At 44.4% G+C, this 27,287-nt stretch overlaps 1 protein-coding gene across 2 annotated transcripts in view; it reads left to right on the forward strand.

Annotated features, from left to right (window-relative positions):
- Window positions 1–27,287, forward strand: part of OPCML (opioid binding protein/cell adhesion molecule like) — a gene marked incomplete at both ends in the record, with an annotated part of 1,087,629 nt that overhangs the window by 575,374 nt on the left and 484,968 nt on the right. Inside the window, one exon of one of the 2 annotated variants that reach the window (XM_081240616.1) lies at window positions 8,688–8,772. In XM_081240616.1, the coding sequence (XP_081096742.1) occupies window positions 8,688–8,772 (85 nt within the window). Of the gene's footprint in view, window positions 1–8,605; window positions 8,773–27,287 lie in introns of those variants that run through there. The other variant, XM_081240617.1, reaches the window with a different exon arrangement.

Raw genomic sequence — 27,287 nt, forward strand, 5'->3', positions numbered from 1 at the left:
CTGTCCTGAATTCCCTAGCATCAGACACCATTAACCACTCTCTTCTTAATAGTCTAGGAGGTCACTGATACCTGATTTCCCTTCTAATTTTCTGGCCGCTGCACAGACTCCTTCATGAGATCTCCCCACACCCCTAAGCATCTCTGTTGCCCAGACCTCACATCTAAGGCTTCATTCCCCTCCCTGACTCTTGTGCTAAACAACTGCCACAGGACCCAGGGCTTCAGCTCCACCTAAACAAAGATGATTACAAAATCCATAGCTCTAAACATTGTGTCCTTCTCAGACTCAAAACCTAAATATCCAAATGCCAACAGAAAGCTTTCCTTGGATGTTTCACTGGCCTTACCTTCCACATTTACCATTTATGCCCCTCCACTCAGTATCCACTCTCCTTACCATTTCTCTGCGATTGGTTATATCAATCATCCACTCAGTAGCCAACATCAGAAACCCAGCAGCAGCCTAGATCACTCTCAGTCTTTAAAAATGCTCTTAAGAGTCACTTCCTTTGAGTAGCTTTCCAAGAATCCTCACCTAATTTAGATGGTCCAACTCTGAGATGTTGTAGCATCCTTACATGTTTTTATTTTAAATCTTATCATATTGTATTACAATATCTGATTCATTTGCCCTACTAAATTATAAAAACCTTGTGGGCAGGTGATATATCATGTTCTCTGTATCCCCCAGCCCAGCAAACTGCCTATATATTCAATGAGTCTTGGTCAGAAAAAAAAAAAAGAAAGATTGAATGAATTAGTCAACAAAATAAGTGAACAGTATGTTTTCTAAAGCTTGGCAAACGAGATAAGATTTCAGGTAATCAACATATAATATAAAATGCAAGTCCTAGATCCTCTCTAAGACCTAGGGAGCTCAGATTCACTTTAGCAGGAAGGGGAGAGAGGGCAGGTGAAGCAGCAGAGCACACGTTCTGTGTGCTGAGCCCTCTGCTGGGGTCTCATATACAACTTGTTCAGTTCTTCAAAGGAAGAAAAATACAGTGTTGCTATCTAACCAATGAGTAAACTTGGGCTCAGAGGAGTCTGGTCCATTGATCATGGTCCTGGGTGGCAAGTCCAGATTTAGAGCCAGGCAAGTTGGCTCCGGATGGGCATTCTCTCCTCCACACCCTGGTTCTCGGGTGGAATGATCCACTTTCCGCCTGTCATAGTGGAAGCTGTAATGAGACTCTGGAGGGGTAGACGGTAATATCTCCTATTGAGCATTTAAAAAAACACATTTTATGGCTTGTAGGTTTCAGTATAAAGTTTTTTTGGTCATTTGATTTATAGAACTGTATGTGGTGTGGCTATAAAGTAATGAGGTGGATTTTATTGTATGGTTTGTGGAAACTGGTCTCTTTGCAGGAGTCTCCAGGTTTTCTAGAAGGAGATGTTCAGTGCAATTGATGTTGATGCCTTATGATTTTCCACCATTGAGGAGTTTGGGGGCCAGGGAGGAAATGAGAATGGGAAGAAGCAGATTCTCGGCTGTTGGCTTAACTGACATTCTACAGACCGTGGAGAGTGGACATCAGTTCTCTCGTGCAGCAAATATTTTCTGGTATTTACTCCATGCCAGGCTCTAGTCCATGGCAGAGGAATCAGGGATGAGCAAAAGAAGTGCCTGCTCTCAGGAACCCTGCAATACTAATGCGACAGAGACAGTTACGTGCAGGCACCTGCACGACACTTTGAAGGGCAGGATGTAGGAGAAGGAGGCTGATGTTACAGCAACTGGATTGTACAGCCATCGGTACAATCGTTTCTATTGCAGTTTTGTTTGTTTTGGTCAATTTCAGTCATTTTGGAATAGAGAAGAGAAGAGGAATTTTATGTTCATTGATAGCGGTCACTGTGCCAGGCATGGCAAGAGGAGTGAGCTTTCTTAATTCTCAAGGCAGCCTTGCCAAGATTCCCCTGTTAACCCTGTTTACAGATGAGAACATACAGACTCAGAGAAGGTAAGAAATGTGCCCCAGATCAGAGAGTTACAAGAGGCAGGGCTGGGATGCAAAGCATGGATTTTAATTGCTGCCCACTATTGGTGCTTCTCACTGGCCCGGGCACATGGGGCCTGACAGAGAGGGTGTGATTTGGTCAATGATGGAAGCGGGGGCAGATCAAGACTCCACTGACCTGAAGTCTGGCCTCAGGTCAGCAGTGGACTAGGAAAACCACTGAACATCTATTTGCCTCAAAAGTCCTCATCACAAGAAAAAACATGGTAACTATGTAGGGACAGGTGTTAACCAGACTTACTGTGGTGATCATTTTGCAATATATACAAATATCAAATCATTATGTTGTACACCTGAAACTAACATAGCTTTATATGTCAATTATACCTCAATTTAAAAAAACACATATATTTGGCTCGGTTATCAAGAGTACAAAAAGACAAAGAGAAATGAAGTTCCTCATTCCTTTTTAGCACTGATTTTGTAGGCAGCTATTATACAGGGTTTGCTTTGAGTTTTATTTTGAACAGAACTTGTGTCTCATCTGAAGTATTACATTCTGGTATGTGTTTCCATGTCTTGGAACTTCCTTGAGCCTAAAAACTGAAAGCTTTTGGATCAGTTCACTTTGAATTCTTACCTTTCTGTTCACTAGCAAACATCTCTAGCTGGTAATACCTGCATGTCCTGAGGACCCAAGACAGACAACATCCCCCAGCTAAACCACGATGCCTCCTCAATTGTCCCACCCCACTGGGTCCTCCTGATTTAGGTCGGTTTCTGGAATATAAATATGCATCATGCACAGGCTTCTTATTTTATTTCTTTCTAATGCACACACAGAGCAGCTGGGTACAATCTTCTCTCAGATAAACACAAGCTGTAAGTTTTCCTTATTTATAAATAACACACAGTTTGAAATTGCTTTTACAACTGGATATAAATTTCATTAGATAAATTCAGATATTTCTGTTGGATCCAGAGTTCCCCATAGCCAACCTCATCTAGGCAGCCTCTCCATGGTACCAGGAAACCATATTAACAACCACTTTGATCCTTAGGTGACTTCTAGTTCTAAAATTGACTCTTTAAAATTAGACAGAGATCTGTTCAGTTTCTCATATTGCACACACACACACACACACACACACACATACACACATACAAAACCTCTGGACAACTTGGAAATTTGCCTGCCCTGCTCTGTACAGCTTATCTGCCCCCAGAGCCACTTCAGAGAAAAAAACCTATGATGGTGGGGGAATTAGGTCTCTTCCTATAGGTAATAAGGAAACATTTATTGGGTCCTTACGGAGGGCCCAGCAGGGTGCTGACAACTTGTATTTCATTTAACACTCAAAAATACTGTATGCATTCATTACTATCATTGCCTCTATTTACAGATGGGGAAGCTAAGGATTATCAAAGTTAAGGATATTGTATAAAATCACCCTGAAGTAGGTTTTAGAGGTGGGATTCAGGTGGACTCCAGTGTCCAAGTTCTGGTCTGACCCACTACCCAATAAAACAAGGGCTTTGGATTGAACTACATCGTAGCTGGTAAGTTACAGCAGAAACAAGGACTTAAACCTGGGCCCCCTAGTTTCATTAAGGGTAAGTGAGTAGCATTTTTTAGAAACCATACCGACACAATTCACAGCCTCATCCCCAAACAATTTTAGAATCTACTGTCAAAAGCTAAGATATGGCCGAGCAGAGGAAGTATATTAAGAGACAGTTGAAAACAGTGGAATCACTAAACTTCAGAACGGCTTAGGTTCTAAAGTTTATACTGATGGGGCTTATTTCTAATTCACAAACAAAGGCAGAGGGGCCTCTAGATCTGGAGGGAGGGTTCCATGGATAACGTCTCCTCGCCACACACACAGAACAGAAAGAGAAAGACTTTTATCACCGTTTTCCCTTTAACAGTGAGCCCAGGTGAGCCGCTAGGGCTGTCCTCAGTGCTCTGCTGTGGCTTCCGCCTCCTTCCTCCTGCTGCCAGCCCACGGCTCCACTTGACCATCTCCTACAGCACTTCACTCACTCCTTCGACCTCTGCCTCTCTAAACCTATTTCTTCTGGACTCCTCCTCATCACAGGGTATTGTGCCACCCCAAACCCAACCCCTTCTTTTTCTCAGTCCCAACATCCAGACTCTCAGGAAGCCCTGACTACTGTACTTCCACAATACACCCCTTACCTTTCCCTGTTTCTCCATCCCCATTGTCACCGACATCATCTCTTCCCTCTTCTGCTCCCAGCACTCTCCCTGAATCCCACTCTTCTCTTCATGACAAAGTGATATTTTAAAGCTCATCAGATCAGGTAACCTCCCTGCTTTATGTTTTCTAAAACTACTACACTGCACTGGATCCAACTTGCATTTTCTATTACAAATCGCCCTAAATATCTAGACACCTGTAGGTCTGGACCAGAGCTTTAGTTGGTATGTAGGGCATTTACATCCTTTCATTTGTAACTTTTTACATGTCACAAGTTGTAATCACTGGAAAGTGGGGATTTTGCTATATAGTCATAATTTATGATTACTAAGTGCTTCCACTGTGCCGAGTCCTTTGGCAATGATCTCATTAATTGTCACCCTGTATTAATCAAGTTTTGAAGTTTTCTATTCTGTATTTTAAGATGCTTTGACATCTTGGAGGCTTGCAAATTCTGGAGAGACTGTCTCTCCCAGGGCTAGCTAATTTCTAGAGATGGCAAACAACTTGCCTTCAGCATGTCCTTCATATGCAAACCAACCCAGTAAGAGCCCACATCCCTAACCATTTCCTCTACCCAATGGTCACACACCAAGCCAATGTTTCCCCTGCCCTGAGTCACTCCAGGGCCAGGTACTGGACAACTAGAGACCACATCCAGAGTCCAGGCCTGCCACAGTTATTCAAAAACATCCAACCCTAAGTCTGCTCAAGCTTGCCCTCCCCACCTTGCCCATTCCTTCTCCTGGAAACCACCATCAGGCCTCTGGACCTTGCTTTCTCCTTGTCCTTTCTGCTTCCTCTCTCACCCTGGTGCTTCCCCATGTGGCCCTGCATACTGTGGTGTGCCCCTCCTCTGGGGAACGCCAAGGAATAAACTCTTCTTTCAAGACAGTTTTTTCCATGTCTGCCATCTTACCAGACCTTACAACACGATCTTGGGGATGTTTCACAAAACCCCAAAACCCTATGAAAAAGGTGCGACAGCTGAAGGATCAAGGAGTCAGTATCTGAATGGACAATCCAACTGCCGAACCAATAATCTTAGTACTCTAATCCATCCTCATTTAATTTGTCTTCATATGTGTCATCAAATATCCAAAAGAGGTTTAACTGGGGGTTTCCCTATCATAGTACTCAGTCAAGAATTTCATAGAAATCTCTTGATATAAACTATTTGTTCACTGTTCATTGCAAAGCTCACCCCCTTTTACCTTTCCCATTTCAATCTGGTTTGGCCTTCCAGTCTCTAAATGGATATACTGGTCTCTAGCAATGCCTTACAGATGAATGAAATCTCCCCCACCGAACTGTAGACAGGCATAGATTCACACAAAAATCAGACCTCTGTAGTTATTTCTCTGATTCCCTAGCCCTTAAGTTCAGCCCATGTATTCACCCACAAATATTGAGCTAGGAGGCCGACTTACAGAAGAGAAAGATGACGGCCCCATTCTCTAGGACTCCGGATACCTAGAGCTGGGGGTAGTCAGCCCTGAAAAAATAAAAAGTTTATCCTTTTCCCAAGGGCAGGATTTGTTACATGTTATTAAGACTATATAATGCCTCACTTCATGCTATCTCTGCCTCTCCTTTTCTTGCCCTGCCTGTTCTCCTCCCACCCGGAATCTCATGTTCTTTTCTGCTTTCCTTTCTTCTCCAGTAACTCCTTCCATCTCAAGTAATCCTTCATGGGCTGATTCAGCCTTTGGCAACAGCCCATCTGCACCTCCTGAGAAGCACTAGAACCAGCAGGCACGTGAGTTGGCCGTGTCACCTGTGTGCCCAGCAACCAAGCAGCAGGAGCTGCGTGACTTGTAAGGCAGCCTGACCCATCCCCACGGCTCTCACCCTTGGTGTTCAAGAGACAAACTCTGTCATTGAAGAAAATCATAAGACCAGCCCCAGTTCTCAGCTTTGCACAGATTAAAGCACTAAAAAAGTCTTTCCAGGCTGTTGATACAAGAGCATCTCGGAGTTTAGAGGATTATGTACAATGTGTAGACAGAAAACCCAGGTACGCTTAGGTCTTAAGGAAAGATGTGTGTCATTAAAACTGGTGGGTGATGCCAAAATAAGTTGTTAGGCTGCTCTCTGAGGCCTTGCCTCTCCTCCCAGCATCATGACCCCCCTCGGCCAGAAGCTCACTGGAGAGCGTGCTGCGCCTCCCTGCATCATTAATGTCTGCATTCTGGGAAGGAGATGCCACATACTTTCACTCTATTAAAACTTATAAAACATAGGTAGCATAACTAGTGACAAGTATTCTTTCTTCCTGAGGTACGATGCTCTAATTAAAAACTTTAGACCTAAGATGTATGTGGTTCTCTTTTTGCAGGGGGCAGGGGATGGGCGGTATTTATTTATATTAGAGTATTTATCATAGTATAGTATATAGTAGTACAGTATTTATTTGTGCCCAGCTTTTATAACTGAGAACAGGTAGCACACTTTTGTGCCCTTGAGCAACGAACACAATTAATGGTATAAGTTTAAAGCTTATTTTTGAATTACACGTCATTGCAACAGTTGTTCAGAGCCCAGGCTAATTTTACAAAAGGATTTGAGAACGAATGCAGTAAAGCAAATGCATATAGCAACTATTAAATTATGATACAAGGGCAGAAGCCACATAATAAGGGGTGGCTTTTGTCAGGGGTCGCAGAAAGAAAGCCTCTTGACAGGCCCAAGGAAAGCCTGAGATTTTCAGTTCTTAACCAAAAGAAATGCGTCCATACTCCAAACTGACAGGCTGGGCTCTAAGAATGCCTTACTACCAGGTCCCCTCCGGATACGGTGATGGCGCCACTTTATGTTGTGATCATAAAGCCACAGATGGATTTTATAAGAATCAGTCTTATTACTTTTTAGGATCTCTACGTGTTTTTCCCAGTTTTTGCATTTTTACAATAAGATATTTGGGTAATAAGCGTGGAGTAGGACAGGGACGATTTTGCTCGTGGCGCAGTAGGAAGAAATTCTGATTTGCCAGCTGGAGAGCGAGAGCGAGCAACTCAAGGGCCAAGAGTATTTCCAAGGTGGGTCACCGGAGGGGAAAGCGCTCCACCTTCTCGCCAAGGCCCAGGAGAGCTCTGCCTGGGATGGGACTGTAGCTCGGCCACGTGGAGAGGGGGCTGCCGAGCGGTGGACGCGCACACGGGGTCAGAATCCCGGCGTGGGAAACCTAGTTGAGCTCTCCAGGGCTGGGATGGCAACTTCTGCCTTGGCATCCGGCATCCGGGGAAGGAAGGTGCGAGTCAGTTTCCAATTTGCTGCGGTCCCGGGCTCGCTCTCGTGCCCTTCCCTCCTGCCCGCACGCAGGGAAGCCGCCGAGAGGGGCGCAGCGTTCCCGGGCAGGCGCCGTGTCGGGGGAGAGAGGAGCGGGGGACGTGGCGGCCCGACACGCGCGGCTCCCGGCGCGAGTGGGCGGCGCGGCTGGGGTTACGGTGTGCGCCCGCGCCCAGCGCCCGCCGCGTGGCGCGCGGTCCGCCAGCTCGCTCTGCGCCGGCCCAGCGGAGAGCTGCGGTCAGTGATGGAGCTGCTGCCATGACAACCGCGGCGGTCGGGGCCCGCGCGTGTTGGAGCTGCTCCCGGGAGGCCGGCGGCGCAGAGGCCGGGGGCGGCCGCTGAGTGTGGCGTCCGCGCGTCCCCGCGCCCCGCGCCGCGTCCCCGGGGAGGCGGGCGCGGCGTCCGCCAGCTCCCCGTGGGCCCCGAGCCTGCGCCGCCGGCGCTCCGCGGGCCGGGCTGGCCGCCAGTCGCCGCGCGGGCTGCGGCGAGGACGCCAGGCACCCACCGCACAGGAGGATCCTCGGGCTCGGCGGCGGCGGCGGGTCCCCGCGGTGGAACTTTTTACCGCCTTTGCGTTCCAGATTGGAGACTCGGGCTGGTTTCTAAATACAACTGTACATATGTGTGATCTAATAAAACATTCTCTCCTCTCCTTGAAGCGGCAGCTTTTTATGACATCTCCTTTATGTCAGAGACACTTGCCTGGCTTCTTTGGGTTATAAACTTTTGATGCCAGACCTCGGCAGGACGTGCCCAACTGAATGTTAAAGTAGCATCTCGGAGAGAGACAGAGAAAGAGCAACCCGTGACCTTCATCCCTGCACCTTCCTCCTGCCTCTCCCTTCCCGGCCGCCTCCCTCCTACCCAGGGGAGCGTCGAGAAAGCTCTTTTTGGATGCAGGAGGGGGCTTCTGGTTCTGCCAGGCTGGAAAGCTGAGGCAGGATTTGAGGAAGAATCATTAGAGTCGGGAGAGCCTGGACTCCGCTTCTGCTTCCCCCTCTCTGCTTCTGGCTGGTTCCAGCCCTTTCCTCCCTCCCCACGCGGCTGCCTGAGACCCGCCGGTGTGCGGGGCGGGGGACGAGGACCGAGCGGCTGCCGGAGTTCTGGGAAGTTGTGGTCGTCGAGGATGGGGATCTGTGGGTACCTGTTCCTGCCCTGGAAGTGCCTCGTGGTCGTGTCTCTCAGGCTGCTGTTCCTTGTACCCACAGGAGTGCCCGTGCGCAGCGGAGATGCCACCTTCCCCAAAGCGATGGACAACGTGACGGTCCGGCAGGGGGAGAGCGCCACCCTCAGGTAGGGAGCTGTTCTTCGGCGGGGGCCTGAACCCCTCGGATGTGATTCCGTGGGAAGGGGCGAGCGAGCGAGAACCGGAGACTTGCGTGGGGGATTGGAGCGTGGGAGAAGGCCTTTTGCAGGCCCAAGAGGTGCCCACTTGGCGTTCTGTGGCAGCTAGCACCCATTCTCCTGGACAGCTTTGTCATTTGCTGAGGCTTTTCTGGTTCCGGATCTTAGGAGTGAGCCCTGAGTCCATGCTCGGGGCTCCATGTATCTGCGAGGCCATGACGTGACTAGACTCACTTTTGCCTTGGCCCCGGGATGAGAGCCCTGGCGTTGAAATATACTGGGGGTTTAGCCAGAGATCACTGGTACCCTGGTGGCTGTCTTACAGTCCGGAAGGTATGTGGTGAGGCAGGGTAGTCCTCCCAGTGGGCTGGCTGGTCTCTGTCTGAGCGATACCTGAAATTTCAGGCTCTGGAATTGCTGTTGCTGGGCCGTGTGGCCTTTTTCGAGTTTGCTTAAGAGGCAGCCATCCTTGCCAACCCGGTGTGGTGCTCCTGGGGCCCCTATTATAAATTATGAGGGCAGTTTTATCTTTGCAGGCTCAGGCCAGGGAGAGGAAACATGTAGCTTTTATGCAACAACACTCCTATGTGAAAAGCACAGTACGAAAGCTTTTTGTTTTACCTTAATGAGTTACAGAGAATCACTTACATGCTTCAGGCAGAGGGGTGGAGCTTCTTGGAATATGAACCTTTGGGGACCAGGCCTGCTGCAGCAGAGACTTTAATAAAAATGCAGCCACCACTTTCCACCAGCTCAGCAGATATCATCTTTTATCCCTTTAATGAGGTAGTTCTGGTCCTCGGAGACCGATTCAGGGACATCCCAGCTTAACTCTGCTCACAGTGTACACAGGGTGAATGCATTTGCCCTGTCTGTGACTTTGATGGTTACGGTGGAAATAAAACATCGTGCCCCGGATTCTGCAACCAAGAAGCCTGGCTTCTCCAAGGAATGCATGAGGGTGGGGCTGCCTTCCTGTTCTTCCCTTGACTTCCTTGGTTGAACCCTCTCCATCTGGACAAGCCTCTCCCTGGGGAAGGAAAGAAAGGCCTCCTGCCTCCTGCTCTTCCTAGCTAAGCCCAGGCATTAGGGTTGATTCTTACCACTTTGAAGGTGGTCCTCAGCTGAGTCTTCTTTTGAGCTTGAGGACAAGTCCTAGAACTCTGTCTGCTGGTGCATGGGGGCCCCAGGAGGAGAGAGAAAAAAGGATGGAGACAGACCTCCTCTCTAGACAGCAGGAGGGAAACCCTCTGGGCATGTGGGCACCCCTCAGCCGGTCCCAGACTAGAGGGAATGTAACATGCCTACTTCCTTGCCTTAGAGAAATCCTGGGGGTCCATGCCCTGAGAAGCACATGTGCAGAGGGCCAGTCTGCTCAAAGAGAGGAGTAGCAGCCGGGCTACAGTGCATGTTAATGAAGGAAATGTGGGGAAATGGTGGTAGGTGTGAAGGGATTTGGATGCTGCCACGCACCTCTCTTCATCCTCCAGACCATTACCAGGGACAGAGAGGCCCAGCATTGAATAAGGCCTCAGTGCTGAACTTTCCAGAATCCTCTGTCTTCTTCTTGCCTCTGAAAGTTAAACCAGAAACTTAAAAACTAGAGCTGCTGTACGGGATGCAATAAGATAGTTCCACCAGCAGAGGGCCAGCTTTGATCTGCCTTTTTTTTTTATTAGCTGCTGGCCTGTTTTCATGATCTTCGGTTCTCATGTTTAGCAGCTGGGCTTCATAATGGGAATGGGAATAAAAAAGGGAAAGCTGAATAGTTGCTTTTTTGTGCTTTGTGGAGAAAAAAAAAACTTATGTATTTGAGTATAACTGTTATCTGTTACCTGATGGCATGCTTTATTTTTTAAAAAGTAAGCGCGTCTTATGTTGATTTTGCCTCTCAACTTCTGTATAATTTGCCCTGAAATAGAGAAATTCAGTGCATTGTTCCCATTTTAATCCTTCTTTATCCTCTTTCTTTTACCTCTCGTGTTCTTCTCTTTTATTACGTTTTCCTTTGTTTTTATCAGATACCTCCATTTTATATATTTTTGCATGCTGTTCATTCTCATCTTTCTGCCTTTGCTTTCATCACTTAATGCTTACTATTTCCTGATTTTTAAGGTTCCGGTTTCACTACTATCACAATGTTTCTTAAAATAACATAACTAGCTCCTTCAGATCTCTGGGGGTCTCCATCTCTCCCCTCCTGTTTTCTGTGCTCCTTTGCTTTCTTGGTTCCACAGCTGTGTGCCCGTCTCAATGAAAACCTTGTTTGTCAGGGCTCAGAGGGGGCGTCCGCTGCTTCCCGTCTCTGGAAGTCCATGACCTCAACCCCAGATAGATGTATCGTTTTGGGTTGTTTTTTTGCTTCTAAAAATTATAATTCTTAGCGGTGGCCACTCTTTAGTCTCCTGAAAGGTATACCTTTGGGCATTCAGCGTTTGGGAATTTAGTGTTCTGAATGCATCAAATGTTCAGAAGGCGTTGAAAAACTTGAATGATCCCCAGGCTCATCAGCCAGAGAAAGTCTTTTCAAATGTGACTGCCCTGGATCCAAGTATCCCAAGCCTGTTTCTAAATCTTGAATGAAGTCACATAGGAGGCCAAAGACCGACTAGGAGAAGCAAAAGAATCGAGAAAGCTGGGTCCTCCTTTGAAATTCACAGTGTGACATTGCACCGCTTAGAGAAGGATGATCTCCTTCCTTGGGGGCATGATTTGTAGTGCTAGGTCTTTGATTGCATTGAGGGATGCTAGGAAGTGAGGTGCCAGAGACGACACTGAAGTTTTGAATGTGGATGAAACTCATTTTATGTAAATGAGGCAATATTATCTTCCTCATAACTACACAGGGCTACTTGAAAAGTAGAGATAATTACGTGACTCTGGAATTATTTGTCTTCTTGGAAGAGAGATGATATGGAAAATGAAGGTGATATTCACAGTGTCTGAATTATAGCTCCTATGAATCGGATTTGAATTCATTATTATAAATGGGCCCTCTTGGCCAGAATCATTTCATGACAGTTATCTGCTGTTGGGTTAAAAATGTTCTGTGCCTTTCCATTAGATTAGATATGACAAGTATCTAGAAGTCCTGTGTCTGAATCATTGCCCACGTCAGGGAAGGAGCCCAGAATGTTCAGTGTGGTCAGCAGGTGTCTATGAGGCTATTTCAGTTACACGACGATCACCAGATGTGTTTTCTTCCTGGACCTCAATCTTCTCTAAATGGGCTTTGGTTCCTCAGTGGGACCACATCATGCGTGTCCACGAGCATTCTGAGGCGGGTGCAGTAGCGTGGAGGTGAGAGTTGTTGCTCTGATTGTTCCACTAAATGGGAAAAGTTTCCACCAGCAACCTGGATGGGTTTTTTTTTTCCCTTTTAATTTTTTTTAGTATGGCAGGATAATCAGTTTTGCTGATCCAGGTTTGCTGATCTGGGATTATGCTTAGGAACTCTCTTCTAAAATACCCTTGCATTTTCATTTGGAATTCTGAGCTAATCCCTTTGGAACCAAGTATTTGAGGGTTAACTACTACCAAGGAAGAAGCCGAGCAGCAGGGTGTTGCCAAAGCTACTGGGGTAGCCAGGCTCCCAGGGGCGGCGTCCTGTCACTGGCCTGGGTGTCTTTCTGTCTTTTGCACTCACCATCGGCAGCTTTTCTTTTTGTGTAAATTAGAAAATTCAGACTAGCTGCCAGGTTATTCCAAACAAGGCCACAGCATGTGCATTTCAGTGTTTAAGTTGCCTAACCTGAATATGGACTTGCATTAGTGCAAATGCTTCGCTCTTGGCCTGGGAAGATGGAGACACGGACACCGAACCAAGTGCAAGTCCCTGTGGGGCCCCTCCAGCTGCACTGCTAACCCGGGCTGCACTGGAGTTACCTGAGATGCTGTTTAGACATTCCATAGTCAGGATCCCAGACCAATGAAAGCAAAATGTCTGGAGTTGGGCATAGGTGTGGACATATTAAAGATCTCTTCCACTATTTCTCATGCTAAGAACCACTGCCCCAGAGTCCTTTCCTGACCCAGAGCATCTGAGCAAGGCTGGTCTCCAGTGGCCCTGCCCACACTTATGTGTCCCCTACACGTGTGCGTGGACCTTACCACTCACGGCTGCCGTAGTGCCCGAGAAAGAACAACGGGCTCAGGGGCCTGAATACTCACCTGGGTTTGATTCTTACTCCATCCCTCACTAGCTACATGATTTTGAGCACTTCACTTCCTTTGTGTACACTTGGGAACAGTATCTGCTCTGTCTACGGCATCTGGGAGATGGAGTGGATGGCATTATTCTGCTGGCTATAAAGCAAAACACACATGCAGGTTGTTACAGGAGCTAAAGAGAGCCCCAGTGACAACCCATAATACTCTCCATTCTTTCCAGTTTCCTTTCTCATTCCCACTCCCCCCGCCCCCACACGGACCTTTAGAATTCTTAGTCCTTTCCCAGTTCCATTCAGCATCCCGCTTCCTGCTCTGGTCAGGATTCACCCTCATCTGAGTCCCAGTAACCCCTGCTGTAGATCTTTGTTCTGACGGGTACACACTGTGGGCTTGTGACCTACGAGTGGGCGTGGTTGGACTGTGAGTTTCTGGGGGTCAGCGGCCACGTCCTAGGTGTTGGGTACAGACATCTTCATGCCTACTAAGGATTCAAATAATAAGTCTTGGCTGAATGCTTTAATCCATCAAAAAGGGGCTCAGTCTCTTATAATGGAGTTACCTCTGCAGTGATGAAGTGCTTACAGCTACAGGGTTTCATTTTCTTCAAAATACGGTGCCAGCCATTCAGGCAGGTGGTCGGTTAGAGCCCTTGGAGGCCTGAGGGACTTGAATTCTGCTGAAATCACTTGTCATGGGGAACAGTTGAGTCCACCAGCGGTCCCCATCTGATCTGAAACTGTGCAGAAGGTTTCACCATCCCTGGGGGCAAGGCAGGAGTGGGGCGGCAGAGCCTAGGGAGTCTTCTTAGCAGCAGCAGAGTAATGGACTTGGAAGTGAGGGTGTTCCTGCGGAGACCTGCCTCCTGCAGACGAGAGGAGACACAGAGCAAGGAACGAGTGGGGCCGACCGGGAAGTGGGCGTGTCCTGGACTGGGAGCGGCGGGGGTCGGCGGGCCTGACTGGCTCGACTGACACTGTCACACTGGGTGGTAGGCATGTGCTTGCCTCCCGGCACACACGCCACGTGCCAGAGCCAGGGATGGGAGGAGGGGTTTTAAAGCAGTCAGGATACATGCTCAGTGACTTTCTGCACTGCTCTAGACCAGCGGTCCCCAACCTTTTTGGCACCAGGGACCAGTTTCGTGGAAGACAGTTATTCCACAGACTGGGGTGGGGGATGGTTTGGGGATGATTCAAGCGCATTACATTTATTGTGCACTTTATTTCTATTATTATTACATTGTAATATGTAATGAAATAATTAGACAACTCACCATATGCAGACAGGAGGCGGAGCTCAGGCGGTGATGCAGGCGATGGGGAGCAGCTGTAAATACAGGTGAAGCTTCCCTCGCTCGCCCGCCGCTCACCTCCTGCCGTGCGGCCCGGTTCCTAACGGGCCATGGACTCGTTCCTGCCTGTGGTCTGGGGGCCGCAGACCCCTGCTCTAGACACTTAACAGCTCTATGTAAGCCCTTTTGTTCAGTTTTTGGCCTTTAAGCAAATTTGGCCCTTGGGTTCAGTTTCGTCCTGTCATTCTAAAAAGGGACGGTGCCCTTGGTCTTCCTACTGTGCTCACTGCGCAGCTGCCTCTGGCGGTGTGTGTGTGTGTGGGGGGAGATTGGAATGAGCAGGACTGAGCAGCGTGTATCCCAGACCTGATGGGGTCCAGCGGTGAGATGCAGCGGACAGGAGGGGCCACCTAGGTCCCACCTGACCTTCCCAAGGGAGGACTTCTAACGTTATTATTAATGGGAAGCGTCTTCACAGTCCTGAGGTAAGAAGAGGGAATTACGGAGTGACACGCTTAGGGCTGGCAGAAATGTGCGTTGCCTGTTAAGTTAGCAACTAAGTGTTAACCTTTCTTGATTTTTTTCTTTTTTTTTTTTTTCAGTCTGCTCAAGACAGCCCCAGACTATTTCAGGTTCATTCATTTATTTATTATTTTCCCTGTAGGAAGATGCTTTTGCTGGTGTTGGGTCCAGATGAGTTGGGGAGGAAGGTGGCGTGGCTGTGGGGAGAGGCTTCCCGCTAAGTCCCTCCCCACCCCCCAGCAATGACACCTTCCTGGGACTTCTGGTACCACCTGGTGCACCTTTTTTAAGATGTGAAAACTGAAGCTGTGATGTTTCTGCAGCTCAGCACTTACCCTGCCTCCGTCTGTGTGCCATTTCCTTGGTAGAGAAGGTTAGAGAAAGGAGGTGTTTGAGCCTGGTGCCACTTTTTGTACAGGATCACACCACAGACCCTTCAATAAAATCTGCGGGGCGGAGGTTTAAACACATAAACTCTATTATCCGTGATTGACTGTGTGTCAGGTGCCAGGACAGTTACTTATTGTTTCATGTAATTTTCAGAATATTATGGCGCTCTCAGGGAGGAAGACATTTTCTTCTACCCTTCTAGGGTCTTCTGGCTGGTCTAAGAATTAAATTTAACTGAGACAGATGAACAGGATGAAATCAAACAAAAGTTTAATAACATGTATATATGGAAGAGACCCAGGAGAACTGAATAACTCAACAAAATGGCCAAAACCCTCACCCTAAATACCATCTTCAGCTGAAGAGAAAAGAGGATGTTGGGGGTAGAGGTTTGGGACTTCTAAGTGGAGGAACGCAGTTCACATGGAGATGGAAAAGCAAATGTTTGGTAAATCAATGTTTGCTGGACCAGGCAGAGATTGACACAGAGTAGGCTCTGATCTCTGGGAGTTTCCCCACCACACCTGGCAGACATCTCTTGTGATGCTCTATTCCTGTAACAGGCCCTCTATCTATATATTCTTCAGGCAGTTTGGCAGAATGGCAGAGTTTCTTCCTGAGTCTTTTGGGCCTTGACTGTTTTCAGCTTGACATAATCCACATGCCAGAAACATTGTGGGGTGGCGAATTTTGTTCCCATATGATCCCCAACTAATAGACTAGGAGACTGAGGTATAGAAAGTTAAGACGCTTGCCTTTTGATCACATAGTTATTGTGTGTCAGAGCCTGCATTTGTTCTTAGAATGCCTGTTTTTCTTCTTCTGAGTTTTATAGTACCTCCTCCCAGATAGAGAGTACAGAGAAAGTTTCCATGAGCTGCAAGCAGAAGAAACAAACGCCCCCTCTCTGTTCCTGGGACAAAGGTCAGGAAATCCACATTGGGTTGAGGGCTGTAGCTGTCTGCTGTCCTGCCCTGAGCAGTGTGCTTCACTCCCCTCACGTGCACACCAGCAAATGCTGCTCTATCTCCTGGGGCCGGAAATCATGCACCTGTGAACCTTGAACAAAGTGAAGCCTCAGGAGGGTCCTGCCCACCGTGTGCGCAGTCGGAAGATCATAGTGCCCCTAGCTTTGACCCTGTCCTAAATGCTGCACCCTCCGGGTGTGTACATAACCTCTCACAGCACGTGCAGTATCTCTAAGGACCCTGCAGACAAGACAAATTCAGCAGGTAAATGATGACAAGGACACCAGCGCCAAAACCTCCAAGAACTGTGAGGAATCGAGTGATCCACATGGAAGGATGGAAAGATGAGACGCCATATGTTTTAAAATCCTAAAATCCAAGTCATTTCGTAATCTCCTCTCCCCATCTTTATGCTCATATTTTAGTTTAAACTGTCAAGCTTGTGGCAACAGCGGGCACAGACCCTCTTGCTCACCTTGCGGTTGACTCATACTCTACAGGAAGCTGCCTGACCCCTTGTGGCTTCCTCTTCCCTGGAGATGGTACATTTTGCTTAAATCAAAGATATGCTGAAGGACTTGACCTGGCTTCCGTAAGAGTGCTGATCAATACAATGTTTAAAACTTAGTTTTGAATATTAAACATTTCCACTGGGCCTGAAGATTTATGGCATCTCGATTAATCCAGTTTCCATTGCATAATAGAAATACAGCATGTTTTAAGTGGTTATTAAGTTTTCTGGCTAGCCTACAGAAGATAATTTAACTCTAATTACCCAAAATGCTATAGACCAGCAATGAAGAATAATAGAAAACAATGTTGTTGTAGAAGAAGTAATTACGCAAAAGAGGGAAAAAAGCGAATACTGTAATTTTCTATTTATCGCGAATGCCGGTGCTAAAGAAAAGTAGGCATAACTACAGGAAGATAATATGGAAACATTTTCCCAAAGACATTTCTGAGTACTTTCAAAATTTTGGAGTTTGTATTATTGTTTCTGCTGTTGCCAAATTTAATTTTAAGATGCAGAGCTTCCCTTTTATTTGATTCAAGTGTGCATTTGCCTCCTTGCTAATGATTCGGGATAGTTTCATACTTATTTATTAATAAGTATTAATAAAGCAAGGGAGACAGATCAAGGAAACAAAAGACAAAAATGGAAAGAAAAGAGGAGAGAGACTTTCCCAAGGCGTCAGGAAGAGTTGAAGGGATACAAAGGCTCTGCACAGGTGAGGACAAAGTAGCCTAAGGTGGCGTTCCTGACTCCAAGGTAGAGGAAGGAGAGGGGGAAGGAAGTGGCCGTGTCCCACCTGCCAGGCTCTGCTGTGCAAATGTCTCCAACCCTGACTGTCTGGATCACAGGACCACACATACACAGGCTTGCAGCGTCCATTCTAAGTCAAGGCACAAGCAGTTTGGGGCTCAGGTTCTGTCTTGCTGCTGGAACTGGGCTCTTTCTGACCCTTGGTTCCCACCTTCCCTGCAGCTGGAGACCCCCTTCTTGTCACTGAGCCCTACTCCATGTCCTGCTCCTCTGTGTTGGACCTACCCCAGGCCCTGGGTGATCAGGAGTCCCACCTTGTTCTGTAAGAACCTCTTCTCCAAGAGCCCAGCTCCACCCTTTACCCCACTCCTCTCGACCTCCGGCTTCATGGACTTTCCAGAGCTTACTCTTTGCCTGCCCACCAGAATGTCCCTTTAGGAGACTGCCTCATGTGCAGACAGCAGGTGAGGGCTCAGCCAAGTCACACTTGCTCCTCTGCCATTAAACTATCTATTCTTCGTCATTAGGTATATGGGTTGCCCTATCAGATATCGTCCACCTTGACTGGGCTTGATTACAACTGATGCCATCACAACATAGGGATTCTTGCTTGCTGTTTGGAACTCACCATGATGGATTAAAAAAAAAAAAAGCCAGCATGTGTTTCACAAGGAGATGTGTCAGTCAGGTGTGTGATTGGAGAGGCCATTCTCACATTCACATATGTGACCGTAAGGCACCTGTGTAGGAGGAGGGCATAATGGGATTCATATTTGTGCTGTCCTGTGCTTTCTAGGCCATCCCTAAAAATACCCCTCTCCCTGCTGTTGTTTGCACTGCCTCCATGCCTTTTGTTAAATGCATTAATACCCTCTCTCCATCTTTGTGTCCCAGCGTCCAGTACAACACCTAACACGTGGTGGGCACTCCAAGTTTGTTGAAAAGATGGATGTGTGTCCTTTATCTCTATCTCTCTGTGTGTCCCCCACTTTCTCACACACACAAATACACACATGCACATGCACACACACCCCTGCTTTTTCTAATGAAGATATTCTCATCCATTTTTAAGCAATTGGGAAGTCACTGACATTACAGCCAGAGATTCTGGCATTTGAGTCCTAGTTGAGATAATGATCTCTCCCCAGATAGTTGGTATTTAACTTGTCCTCTCTCCTCCCGCTTATTATAATTGCAGTGTTTGTGAATTTCACACTATTCTTAAAGCCACTGTCAGGAGATGCTGAGCAGTTACAAGGGAGGTATACCAACCTCCTCCCTTTTATTAAGGTTACAAAATAGAGGATGGCATATTCTGGAAGTACACCTGCAAACTCTAGGGAATGGAAACAAATCAATGAGAGCAGTCTTCTAAAATTGCAGAGGGCATCTCAGGATGAAGGGATTTGTGGACTCACTTCCTTGGCCATGTGAAATGTGGTGGTTCCTGGGTTGAGTCCTCACTTGTGAGGTCCTTGAATACATCTTGGGAGCATGTATCATGCTGTACCTGTGCGGTGGGAACAGTTTACAGAATCCTCTTGATTATATGCTTAGTTTACAATGGGCTATTCAGTGGATGCTTAGTGAAATGTAAGATAAAGTATAAGCCCTGTCAAGGGGTTAAGACACAGACTTTGCAGTCAGGAAGCCTCTGTTCAGATCCCAGCTCTGGTACTTATGGGCTGAACGTGGTCAGACAAGTGAACAAGTGTCTCTAAGCCTCAATTTCCTGATTTAAAAAGAAAGGGTTGGGGGCTTCCCTGGTGGCACAGTGGTTGAGAGTCCGCCTGCCGATGCAGGGGACGCAGGTTCGTGCCCTGGTACGGGAAGATCCCACATGCCGCGGAGCGGCTGGGCCTGTGAACCATGGCCGCTGAGCCTGCGCGTCCGGAGCCTGTGCTCCTCAACGGGAGAGGCCACAACAGTGAGAGGTCTGCGTACTGCAAAAAAAAAAGAAAAAAGAAAAAGAAAAAAAAAAAAGAAAGGGTTGGGATGCTATATGCTCACTTTGCTGGGCTGTTGGGGAGGAATACATGGCATCAAGTTTGTAAGAGCTTAAAGTCCGATGTAGCAAGTTCATGATAAACAGTAGCATTAATGTTTTAAAAAATGTAAGTTACTGAATTCACAATGTAAACAACCAGCTTTTATTGACTTCTCTATGCCAAGCCCTGTTCTAAGTGGCGTGGAAATTATAAAGTTGAATGAATCCCAGAGTCTCCTCTTTAAACACTCACATCTAGTGAATATATTAGCAGAATAAAGGGCCCATAGATCAGGAAGTGGGAGAGAAAGGAGAGAGAGGGAGGAGAGGGAGGAGAGGAGGAGAGGAGGAGGGCATTTACATAGAATGCACTATATTCCGTGTCCACTTAGACAGACTTGGGCATTCACATTCAACCATGTAACCACCACTCTAAAAGGTATAGAATATCTTTTATCACCCTCAAAGAGTTCCTCTATGCCCTCTCTTTTTTTGTGCTCAACTGTGCATGACATGAAATTTACCATTTTAACCACTTTTAAGTATACAGTTCTGTGCCATTAAATGCATTCATGTTACGTGCAGCAGCCATCCGTCTCCAGACCCTTTTTCATTTATCTAAACTGAAACTCTGTTCCCATTACACACTAACACCCCATCCTCCCCCTCCCCATTGCCTCTGGCAACCACCATTCTACTTTCTGTCTCTATGAATTTGACTGCACTAGAGACCTCATATACATGGGATCATACACTATTTGTCCTTTTATGGCTGCCCTATTTCACTTAGCTTAATGTCTTCAAGGTTCATCAGTGTAGCATGTATCAGGATTTCCTTCCTTCTTAAGGCTGAAACATATTCCACTGTAAGTTTATACCACCATTTATTCATTTATTTGTCAATGGACACTGGGTTGCTACTATGAACAATGCTGCTATGAACATGGATATATAAATATCTGTTCAAGTCCCTGCTTTCAATTCTTTTGGTATATTCCCAGAAATGGGATTTTATATACCTAGAAATGGATCACGTGGTAATTCTGTATAATTTTGAGGAACCACCATACCATTTTCCATAGTGGCTGTACCATTTTACATCCCCTTCAGCAATGCATAAGGGTTCCAATTTCTCTACATCCTTGCCAACACTTGTTATTTTCAATTTTTTTTATAATAGCCATATTAATGGATGTGAAGTGTTTTATCTCATTGTGGTTTTGATTTGCATTTTTCCTAATGATTACTGATATGCTTTAATGCCTGTTTATGTATGTTCTTTAGAGAAATGTCTATTCAATTGATTGTCCATATTTAATCAGGTTGTTAGTCTTTTGTGTTGTTGTTGAGTTATAAGAATTCTTGATATATTCTGAATATTAATATTTTATTAGATATGATTTGCACATGTGTTCTATCTGTGGATTGCCTTTTCACTCTGGTGATAATGTCTTTTGATGCACACACATTTTTAATTGTGAGGTAGTCCATTTTATCAGTTTTTTCTTTTGTTGTTTATGCTTTTGGTGTCCTATCCAAGAAATCACTGCCAAATCCAATGTCATGAAGCTTTTTCCCTATTTTTTCTTTGAAGAGTTTTATGTTTTAATCCTTATGTTTAGATCTTTGTTTCTTTTTGAGTTAGTTTTTGTATATGGTGTAAGGAAAGAGTCCAAGTTAATTTTATTGCATGTGGATATGCAGTTTTCCCAGCACCGTTTGTTGAAAAGATTATCTTTTCCTCATTGGGCTTCTCACTCTTTTTGAAATTCATTTGAACATATATACCTGGTTTATTTCTGTGATCTCTATTCTATTCCATTGGTCTATGTCTGTCTCTATGCCAGAACCATACTGTTTTGATTATTGCAGCTTTATAGTAGGTTTTGAAATCAGGAGTGTGAGACTTTTTACTTTATTTTTCAAGATTGTTTTAGCTATTTGGGATCCCTTGAGATTTCATATGCATTTTAGGATGAGTGTTAATAAGGATTGCACTGAAGGGGTAGATAGCTTAAAGTAATATTGACAGCTTAATAATATTAAGTCTTTCAATCCATCAACATGGGATGTCTTTCCATTAATTTTTGTCTTTAATTTCTTTCAGAAACATTTTGTAGTTTCCAGTGTACAAGTCTTTCACCTTGTTTAATTTACTCCTAGTATTTTTTAATGTTATTATAAATTGAATTGCCTCTTAATTTCCTTTTTGGATTGTTCATTGCTAGTGCATAGAAATACAACTGATTTTTATGTATTGATTTTTTATTCTATAATTTTGCTGAATTCATTTATTACTTCTAACAATTTCTTGTGGAAACTTTAGGAGTTCTTGAATTTTTTTTTTTTTTTGCGGTATGTGGGCCTCTCACTGTTGTGGCCTCTCCCATTGCGGAGCTCAGGCTCCGGACGTGCAGGCTCAGCAGCCATGGCTCACAGGCCCAGTTGCTCCGCGGCATGTGGGATCTTCCTGGACCGGGGCATGAACCCGTGTCCCCTGCATTGGCAGGCGGACTCTCAACCACTGCGCCACCAGGGAAGCCCAGGAGTTCTTGAATTTAAGATTATGTCATATGCAAACAGAGATGATTTTACTTCTTCCTTTCCAATTTGGATACCTTTTAGATGTTTTTTTTGGCCTAATTACCCTGGCTAGTACTTCTAGTACTGTATAAATAGAAGTGATGAAAGCAGACATCCTTGCCTTGTTCCTGACATTAGAAAGAAATATTTAGTTTTTCAACATTGAGTATGATATTAGATATGGGTATTTCATATATGGCCTTTATTACATTGATGTAGTTTGCTTCTATTCCTAGTTTATTGAGTTTTTATCACAAAAGGGTGTTAAATTTTGTCAAATACTTTTTCTCCATCAGTTAACTAATTTTTAAAAAAATTTTTCATCCTGCTAATATGGTATATTCATTGATTGATTTTTATGTATTCAACCATCCTTGTATTCCAGTAATACATTCCACTTGTTTATGCAATATAATCTTTTAATATCGTGTTGAATTCAGTTTGTTAGTACAATTGACCCTTAAACAACACAGGTTTGAACTGCACAAGTCTACCTATATGTAGTTTTTTTTTCAATAGTAAATGCTACAGTTATGACATGATTTTTTTGGGGTGGTTAAATCCACAGATGCAAACCACAGGTACAGAGGAATCAAACCTTACATGTGGAGGGCTGACTATAAATTATATGCAGATTTTCAGCTTCACAGAGGGTCAGCACCCTTAACCCCTGTTGTTCAAGAGTCAACTGTATATCCTTGAGGGTTGTTGCTTCAATGGTCCTAAGGGATATTGTGTGTAGTTTCCTTTTCTTGTGGTGTCTTTCTCTGGCTTTGGTATTAGGATAATGCTGGCTTCATAGAATGAGTTTAGAAGTGTTCCCAGCTCTTCAATTTTTTGAAAGGGTTTGAGGATGACTGTTGTTAATTCTTTAAATGCTTTGTAGAATTCACTAGTGAAGCCAGCTGCTCTTGGGCTTTTCATTGTTGGAAGATTTTTGATTACTGAATCAATCTCCTTACTAGTTATATATCTGTTTCAGATTTTCTGTTTCTTCATGATTTAGTTTAAATAGGTTGTGTTTTTCTAGGAATTTATCTCTTTTACCTTGATTATCCAATTTACTTACATACTATTGTTCATCGTACTCTCTTATAATCTTTTCAATTTCTATAGTGTCCCTTCTCTCATTTTTATTTTGAGTCTTTTTTCTTTTTCTTTTTTTCTTAGTAAACCTAGCTAAAGTTTTGTTAATTTTATTAATTTGTTCTAAACACTAACTTTTGGTTTTGTTGATTTTATTTTTTTCTATTTTCAATATCATTGATCTCTGTTCTAATCTTTATTATTTTCTTCCTTCTGTTGATTTTGTGTCTGGTTTCATTAGAGGTCCAGGCTACTGCTGCCCCAAACTGCACTGCACTGCAGGTGGGTGGAGTAAAAATACCATGACATTTATTGTCATTTTAAATGATGCTTTTTTTTTTTTGGATTGGGCATTTGCTCAGGTTCTGTAATCTTTGATTGATTTACAGAGCCCCTGTAAAGTTATTATTTTCAGTTTCTAGTTGTTTGTTAAGTGTTTCTATGGGTAAACAAAGGCTTTGAGCTTCCTAGGCTGTCATCTTACTGACATTTCTGCTGTGCCCTCTTGAAGTCAAGCCTCTAGCCCTAGGCAGACATCTGTCTCCTTTCTGACACCATAGATTAATTTTGTTTGTTATATAATTTCATATAAATGGAATAATACCTTATTGCAGAGTACTTCTTTATATATGACTTTTTTTTTCTTCAGGATAATGTATTTGAGATACATGCAAGTCATTTCTTATAGTTCATTCCTTTTGATTGCTTTGTAGTATTCCATTTTATGGATATACCACGGTTTCTTTTCCCATTTATTTGTTGATGGATATTAAGATAGTTTCTCATTTAATGAATATTTGAGTATAAGTCTTGATAAGGAAATGTATTTTCATTTTTTTAGGAAATACCTAGGAATAGAACTATTGAGTGACATGATTTGTGTAGGTTTAACTTTAATGAAACAGCCAGACCATTTTCCAGCATTATTATACCAATTTACATCCCTACCAATGATGTCTCAGAGCTCCAGCTGCTCCACAGTCCCAACATTTGTCATTGTAGCTCTTTTTAGTTTTTTGTTTTGTTTTTGTTTTTTGCCATTTTAGTGTGTATATGAAGTAGTGTATCATTGTGAAATTTTAATTTGCATTTCTGTGGGGATTAATTAACATTCAGCATCTTTTCATTTTAAAATTTTTTTTTATTTTTTACATTAGCCAGTTATATATCTTCCCTCAGACCATGGGTGATTGATGTGGTTATCCATTCATTTATTCAACAATTGTTTGTTGGACACTATATGCCATGTGCTATTTTCCTGGGAGTGATATAGAAGCAGGTTTACAGTGGTGAGCAAAAGAGACCAAGCCTCTGACATCGTAGAGCTTACATTTCAAGGCAGAAAGACAAATATCAAACATGATAAATATGTTAAGATAGGGTATAACGTTATATCATGATATGTGCTTTGAAGAATGATAAAGTAAATAAATGAATCAAGACAGACAGGTGGCTCTGTTTCTCCTTACTGTGGTTGAGAACTGCTTGTATGATGAAGTGGCATTTGAGCAGAAAACTGATTACAAAGTGCAGGAGTGATCCAGGCAAATGTCCGGGGGAAGAGTTCCAGGGAAAGGGAACAGTGAGGGCAGAGGGCAAGCATGTGCTTGACACATCCCAAGAACAGTAAGGAGGGGCTGCAGCAGAGAAAGCAAGAAAATGGTGGTAAAGGACAAGAGAGTCATGGACTAAGATTCAGGTTTCTGGTCCAACACATAAGGAGCTTGGAATATCAGTCTCCTCCCAGAAGGAAAGCTGAACAAACTGAAAATCAACAGTGCTTCTTCCATCCATCAGAGAATTGAGACCACAAACTAAACCACCAGCATGAAAACTGGAGGCAGATGAACACAAAGAATCACAGTTTATTGTGAGCAGAAACCACAGCCATCATCAGACTCTGCTGGCAACATTTAAAGGAAAATTGATCCCTAGAGATTGAGTGTGGACTAACTTGATAAATAAGTCTGGATGGCCGAGCCTTGGGGGGCTCACGCTTCTGTGTTTCATGTCCAGGAGCCCTAGCAGATTCTCAGGTTGAAAATACGAGAACTGGCAGGAGGAGGTAACCATTCTGAGATATACCAGAGCATTCTCCTCTGTTTAACAGAAGGCTGCCCTCAAGGAAAATATTTTACCAGAGTCAAACCACGGTGGGTGTTGCTGGAGCCTGAACTGCTGGGGCAAGTGAAATGCCCAGCTGCAGCCTCCTTTAGCTGAAAGGCATGAAACACAGTTTGAAGAGAAACTGAGAATCAGAATCAGACTCAGATATGGCAGGAATCTGGAATTATCAGACCAGAAATTTAAAATAACTATGATTCATATGCTAAGAGCTTTAATGGATAAAAGGGACAACATACTAGAACAGATGGGTAATGTAAGCATAGAAATGGAATTTCTAAGAGAAAATACAAAAAGAAATGCTACAAAAATTGTTACAGAAATGAAGAATGACTTTGATGTGTTCATTAGTAGACTGGACACAGCTGAGAAAAGAATCAGTGAGCTTGATGATATGTCAATGCAAACTTCCCAAACTGAAAAGGCAAAGAGAAAAAAGGCTGGGAAAAGAAAAGAACAGAATATTCAAGAACTATGGGAAAATTATAAAAGGTATAATGCACATGTAATGGGAATTACCAGAAGGAAAAGAGAGAAAGGAAGAAAAAAAAGCAATTGAAACAATAATGACAGAAATTCTCAACATTGTCAGGCACCAAACCACAGATCCAGAAGGCTCACAGATTCCCAAGAAGGATAAATACCCAAACGACTACACCTAGGCATGTGATATTCAAATGAGGAAATCCAAAGGCAAAGATCGTTGAAAGATGCTGGGGTGGGTTGCGAGAGAGGAGCAAGGATAAGAATTATACAGACTTCAGATATCACGCAAGCAAGAAGACAGTGGAATGAAATAGTTACTCCAACCACCAGTCTTTACAGGTATAGCTGACTCTTTGGTACTCAATTGATTTGTTCACTATTGCACTCTCTCTCTCTCTCTCTCACACACACACTTATTTTCAATTGGATGTTAGTTCCTTGAGAGCAGAAAGAGGATTTCAATTTAATTGTCTCAAGTACCTCCTGTGACATTCTACAAACAGAGCATGTGAATAAATTCTGATTGACAGGAGGCAGGTAGATTGCATCTATCTCTCTCTCCTCATCTCCTTCCTGAGTGTAGATGCAATCAGACATTTATATATCTGTGATCATAGCAAAGGTGACAGTAATAATGAACACAAGCAACTTTAATTTGTGTAGTGATTTGCAATTTGCTCTTTCTCCTCCTGAGAAGTTCTTTTCCAACCTCTTTGTACACATGGCAGGTCTTATGTGTCTTCCAAGCCCCACTCAAATGTTACTTCCTCTATCAATCTTTCCCAGTTTTCCTTGGTCCCATTTATCTTAATAGTTTCTAAGCTTGGCAAACCTGGATGGGGATCATAGTTAGCCAGGAAGATTGTTTAGAATACAGATTCCTGTTCCCAGCCACAGACATACAGAGTTAAGAATGCTGAGACATATACTCAAGAATCTGATTCTCATGCAACCAAAACTAGTTCTTTGCTCCATTCTTTGGAAATGTTGCATCTGCTTTTTGAAGAGGTTTCCTGAAAAACATGCAGAGGGAGTAAACTGGCCCTCTCCCTACTCTCCCATCACTGCTGCATCACTAACTGTAACATAATCTGTCAAGTTCCCTAATAGGGTTTACGTGGATCTCCAGTCACAGGACTTAAGTTTCAAGGAGGCAGTGAAAATATTTCATTCATCTCTGTATCTCTAGTTCTGAACACAACCTAATTTTTTGCCTTAGTTTCTTTGGTTGTTGTTGTTGTTGGTAAGACTTATAAAAACCCACTCAAACTATTGAACAAAGATGTAGGCTGTGTTATAAGGTCCATGGAACCCAAGAGGAGTGGAGACGTTGGCTTCTGTAAGGAGGGGAACTAGGCATCCACTCTGTCATCTGCCTCTTTCCATGTGGCCACATGGTCTTTTATTCTAAAAGTAGGAACCTTTCCAGCACATCTGCTTTCTTTGTCTTTTTACCAATCAGCTCTCTCCATTTCCACAGGGTATAAGAGCCATCCTGGGTCTTCTGAGCTCACTGGTTCTCAGCTCAAGCTAGTTCCCACAGATTTTTTCCATTGCTGTTTCCCATTTCCAAATTTATTTCTAGGAGATAAA

The sequence above is a fragment of the Mesoplodon bidens genome, assembly GCF_964165515.1.
Source record: "Mesoplodon bidens genome assembly, chromosome: 7".
Lineage (NCBI taxonomy): Eukaryota > Metazoa > Chordata > Mammalia > Artiodactyla > Ziphiidae > Mesoplodon > Mesoplodon bidens.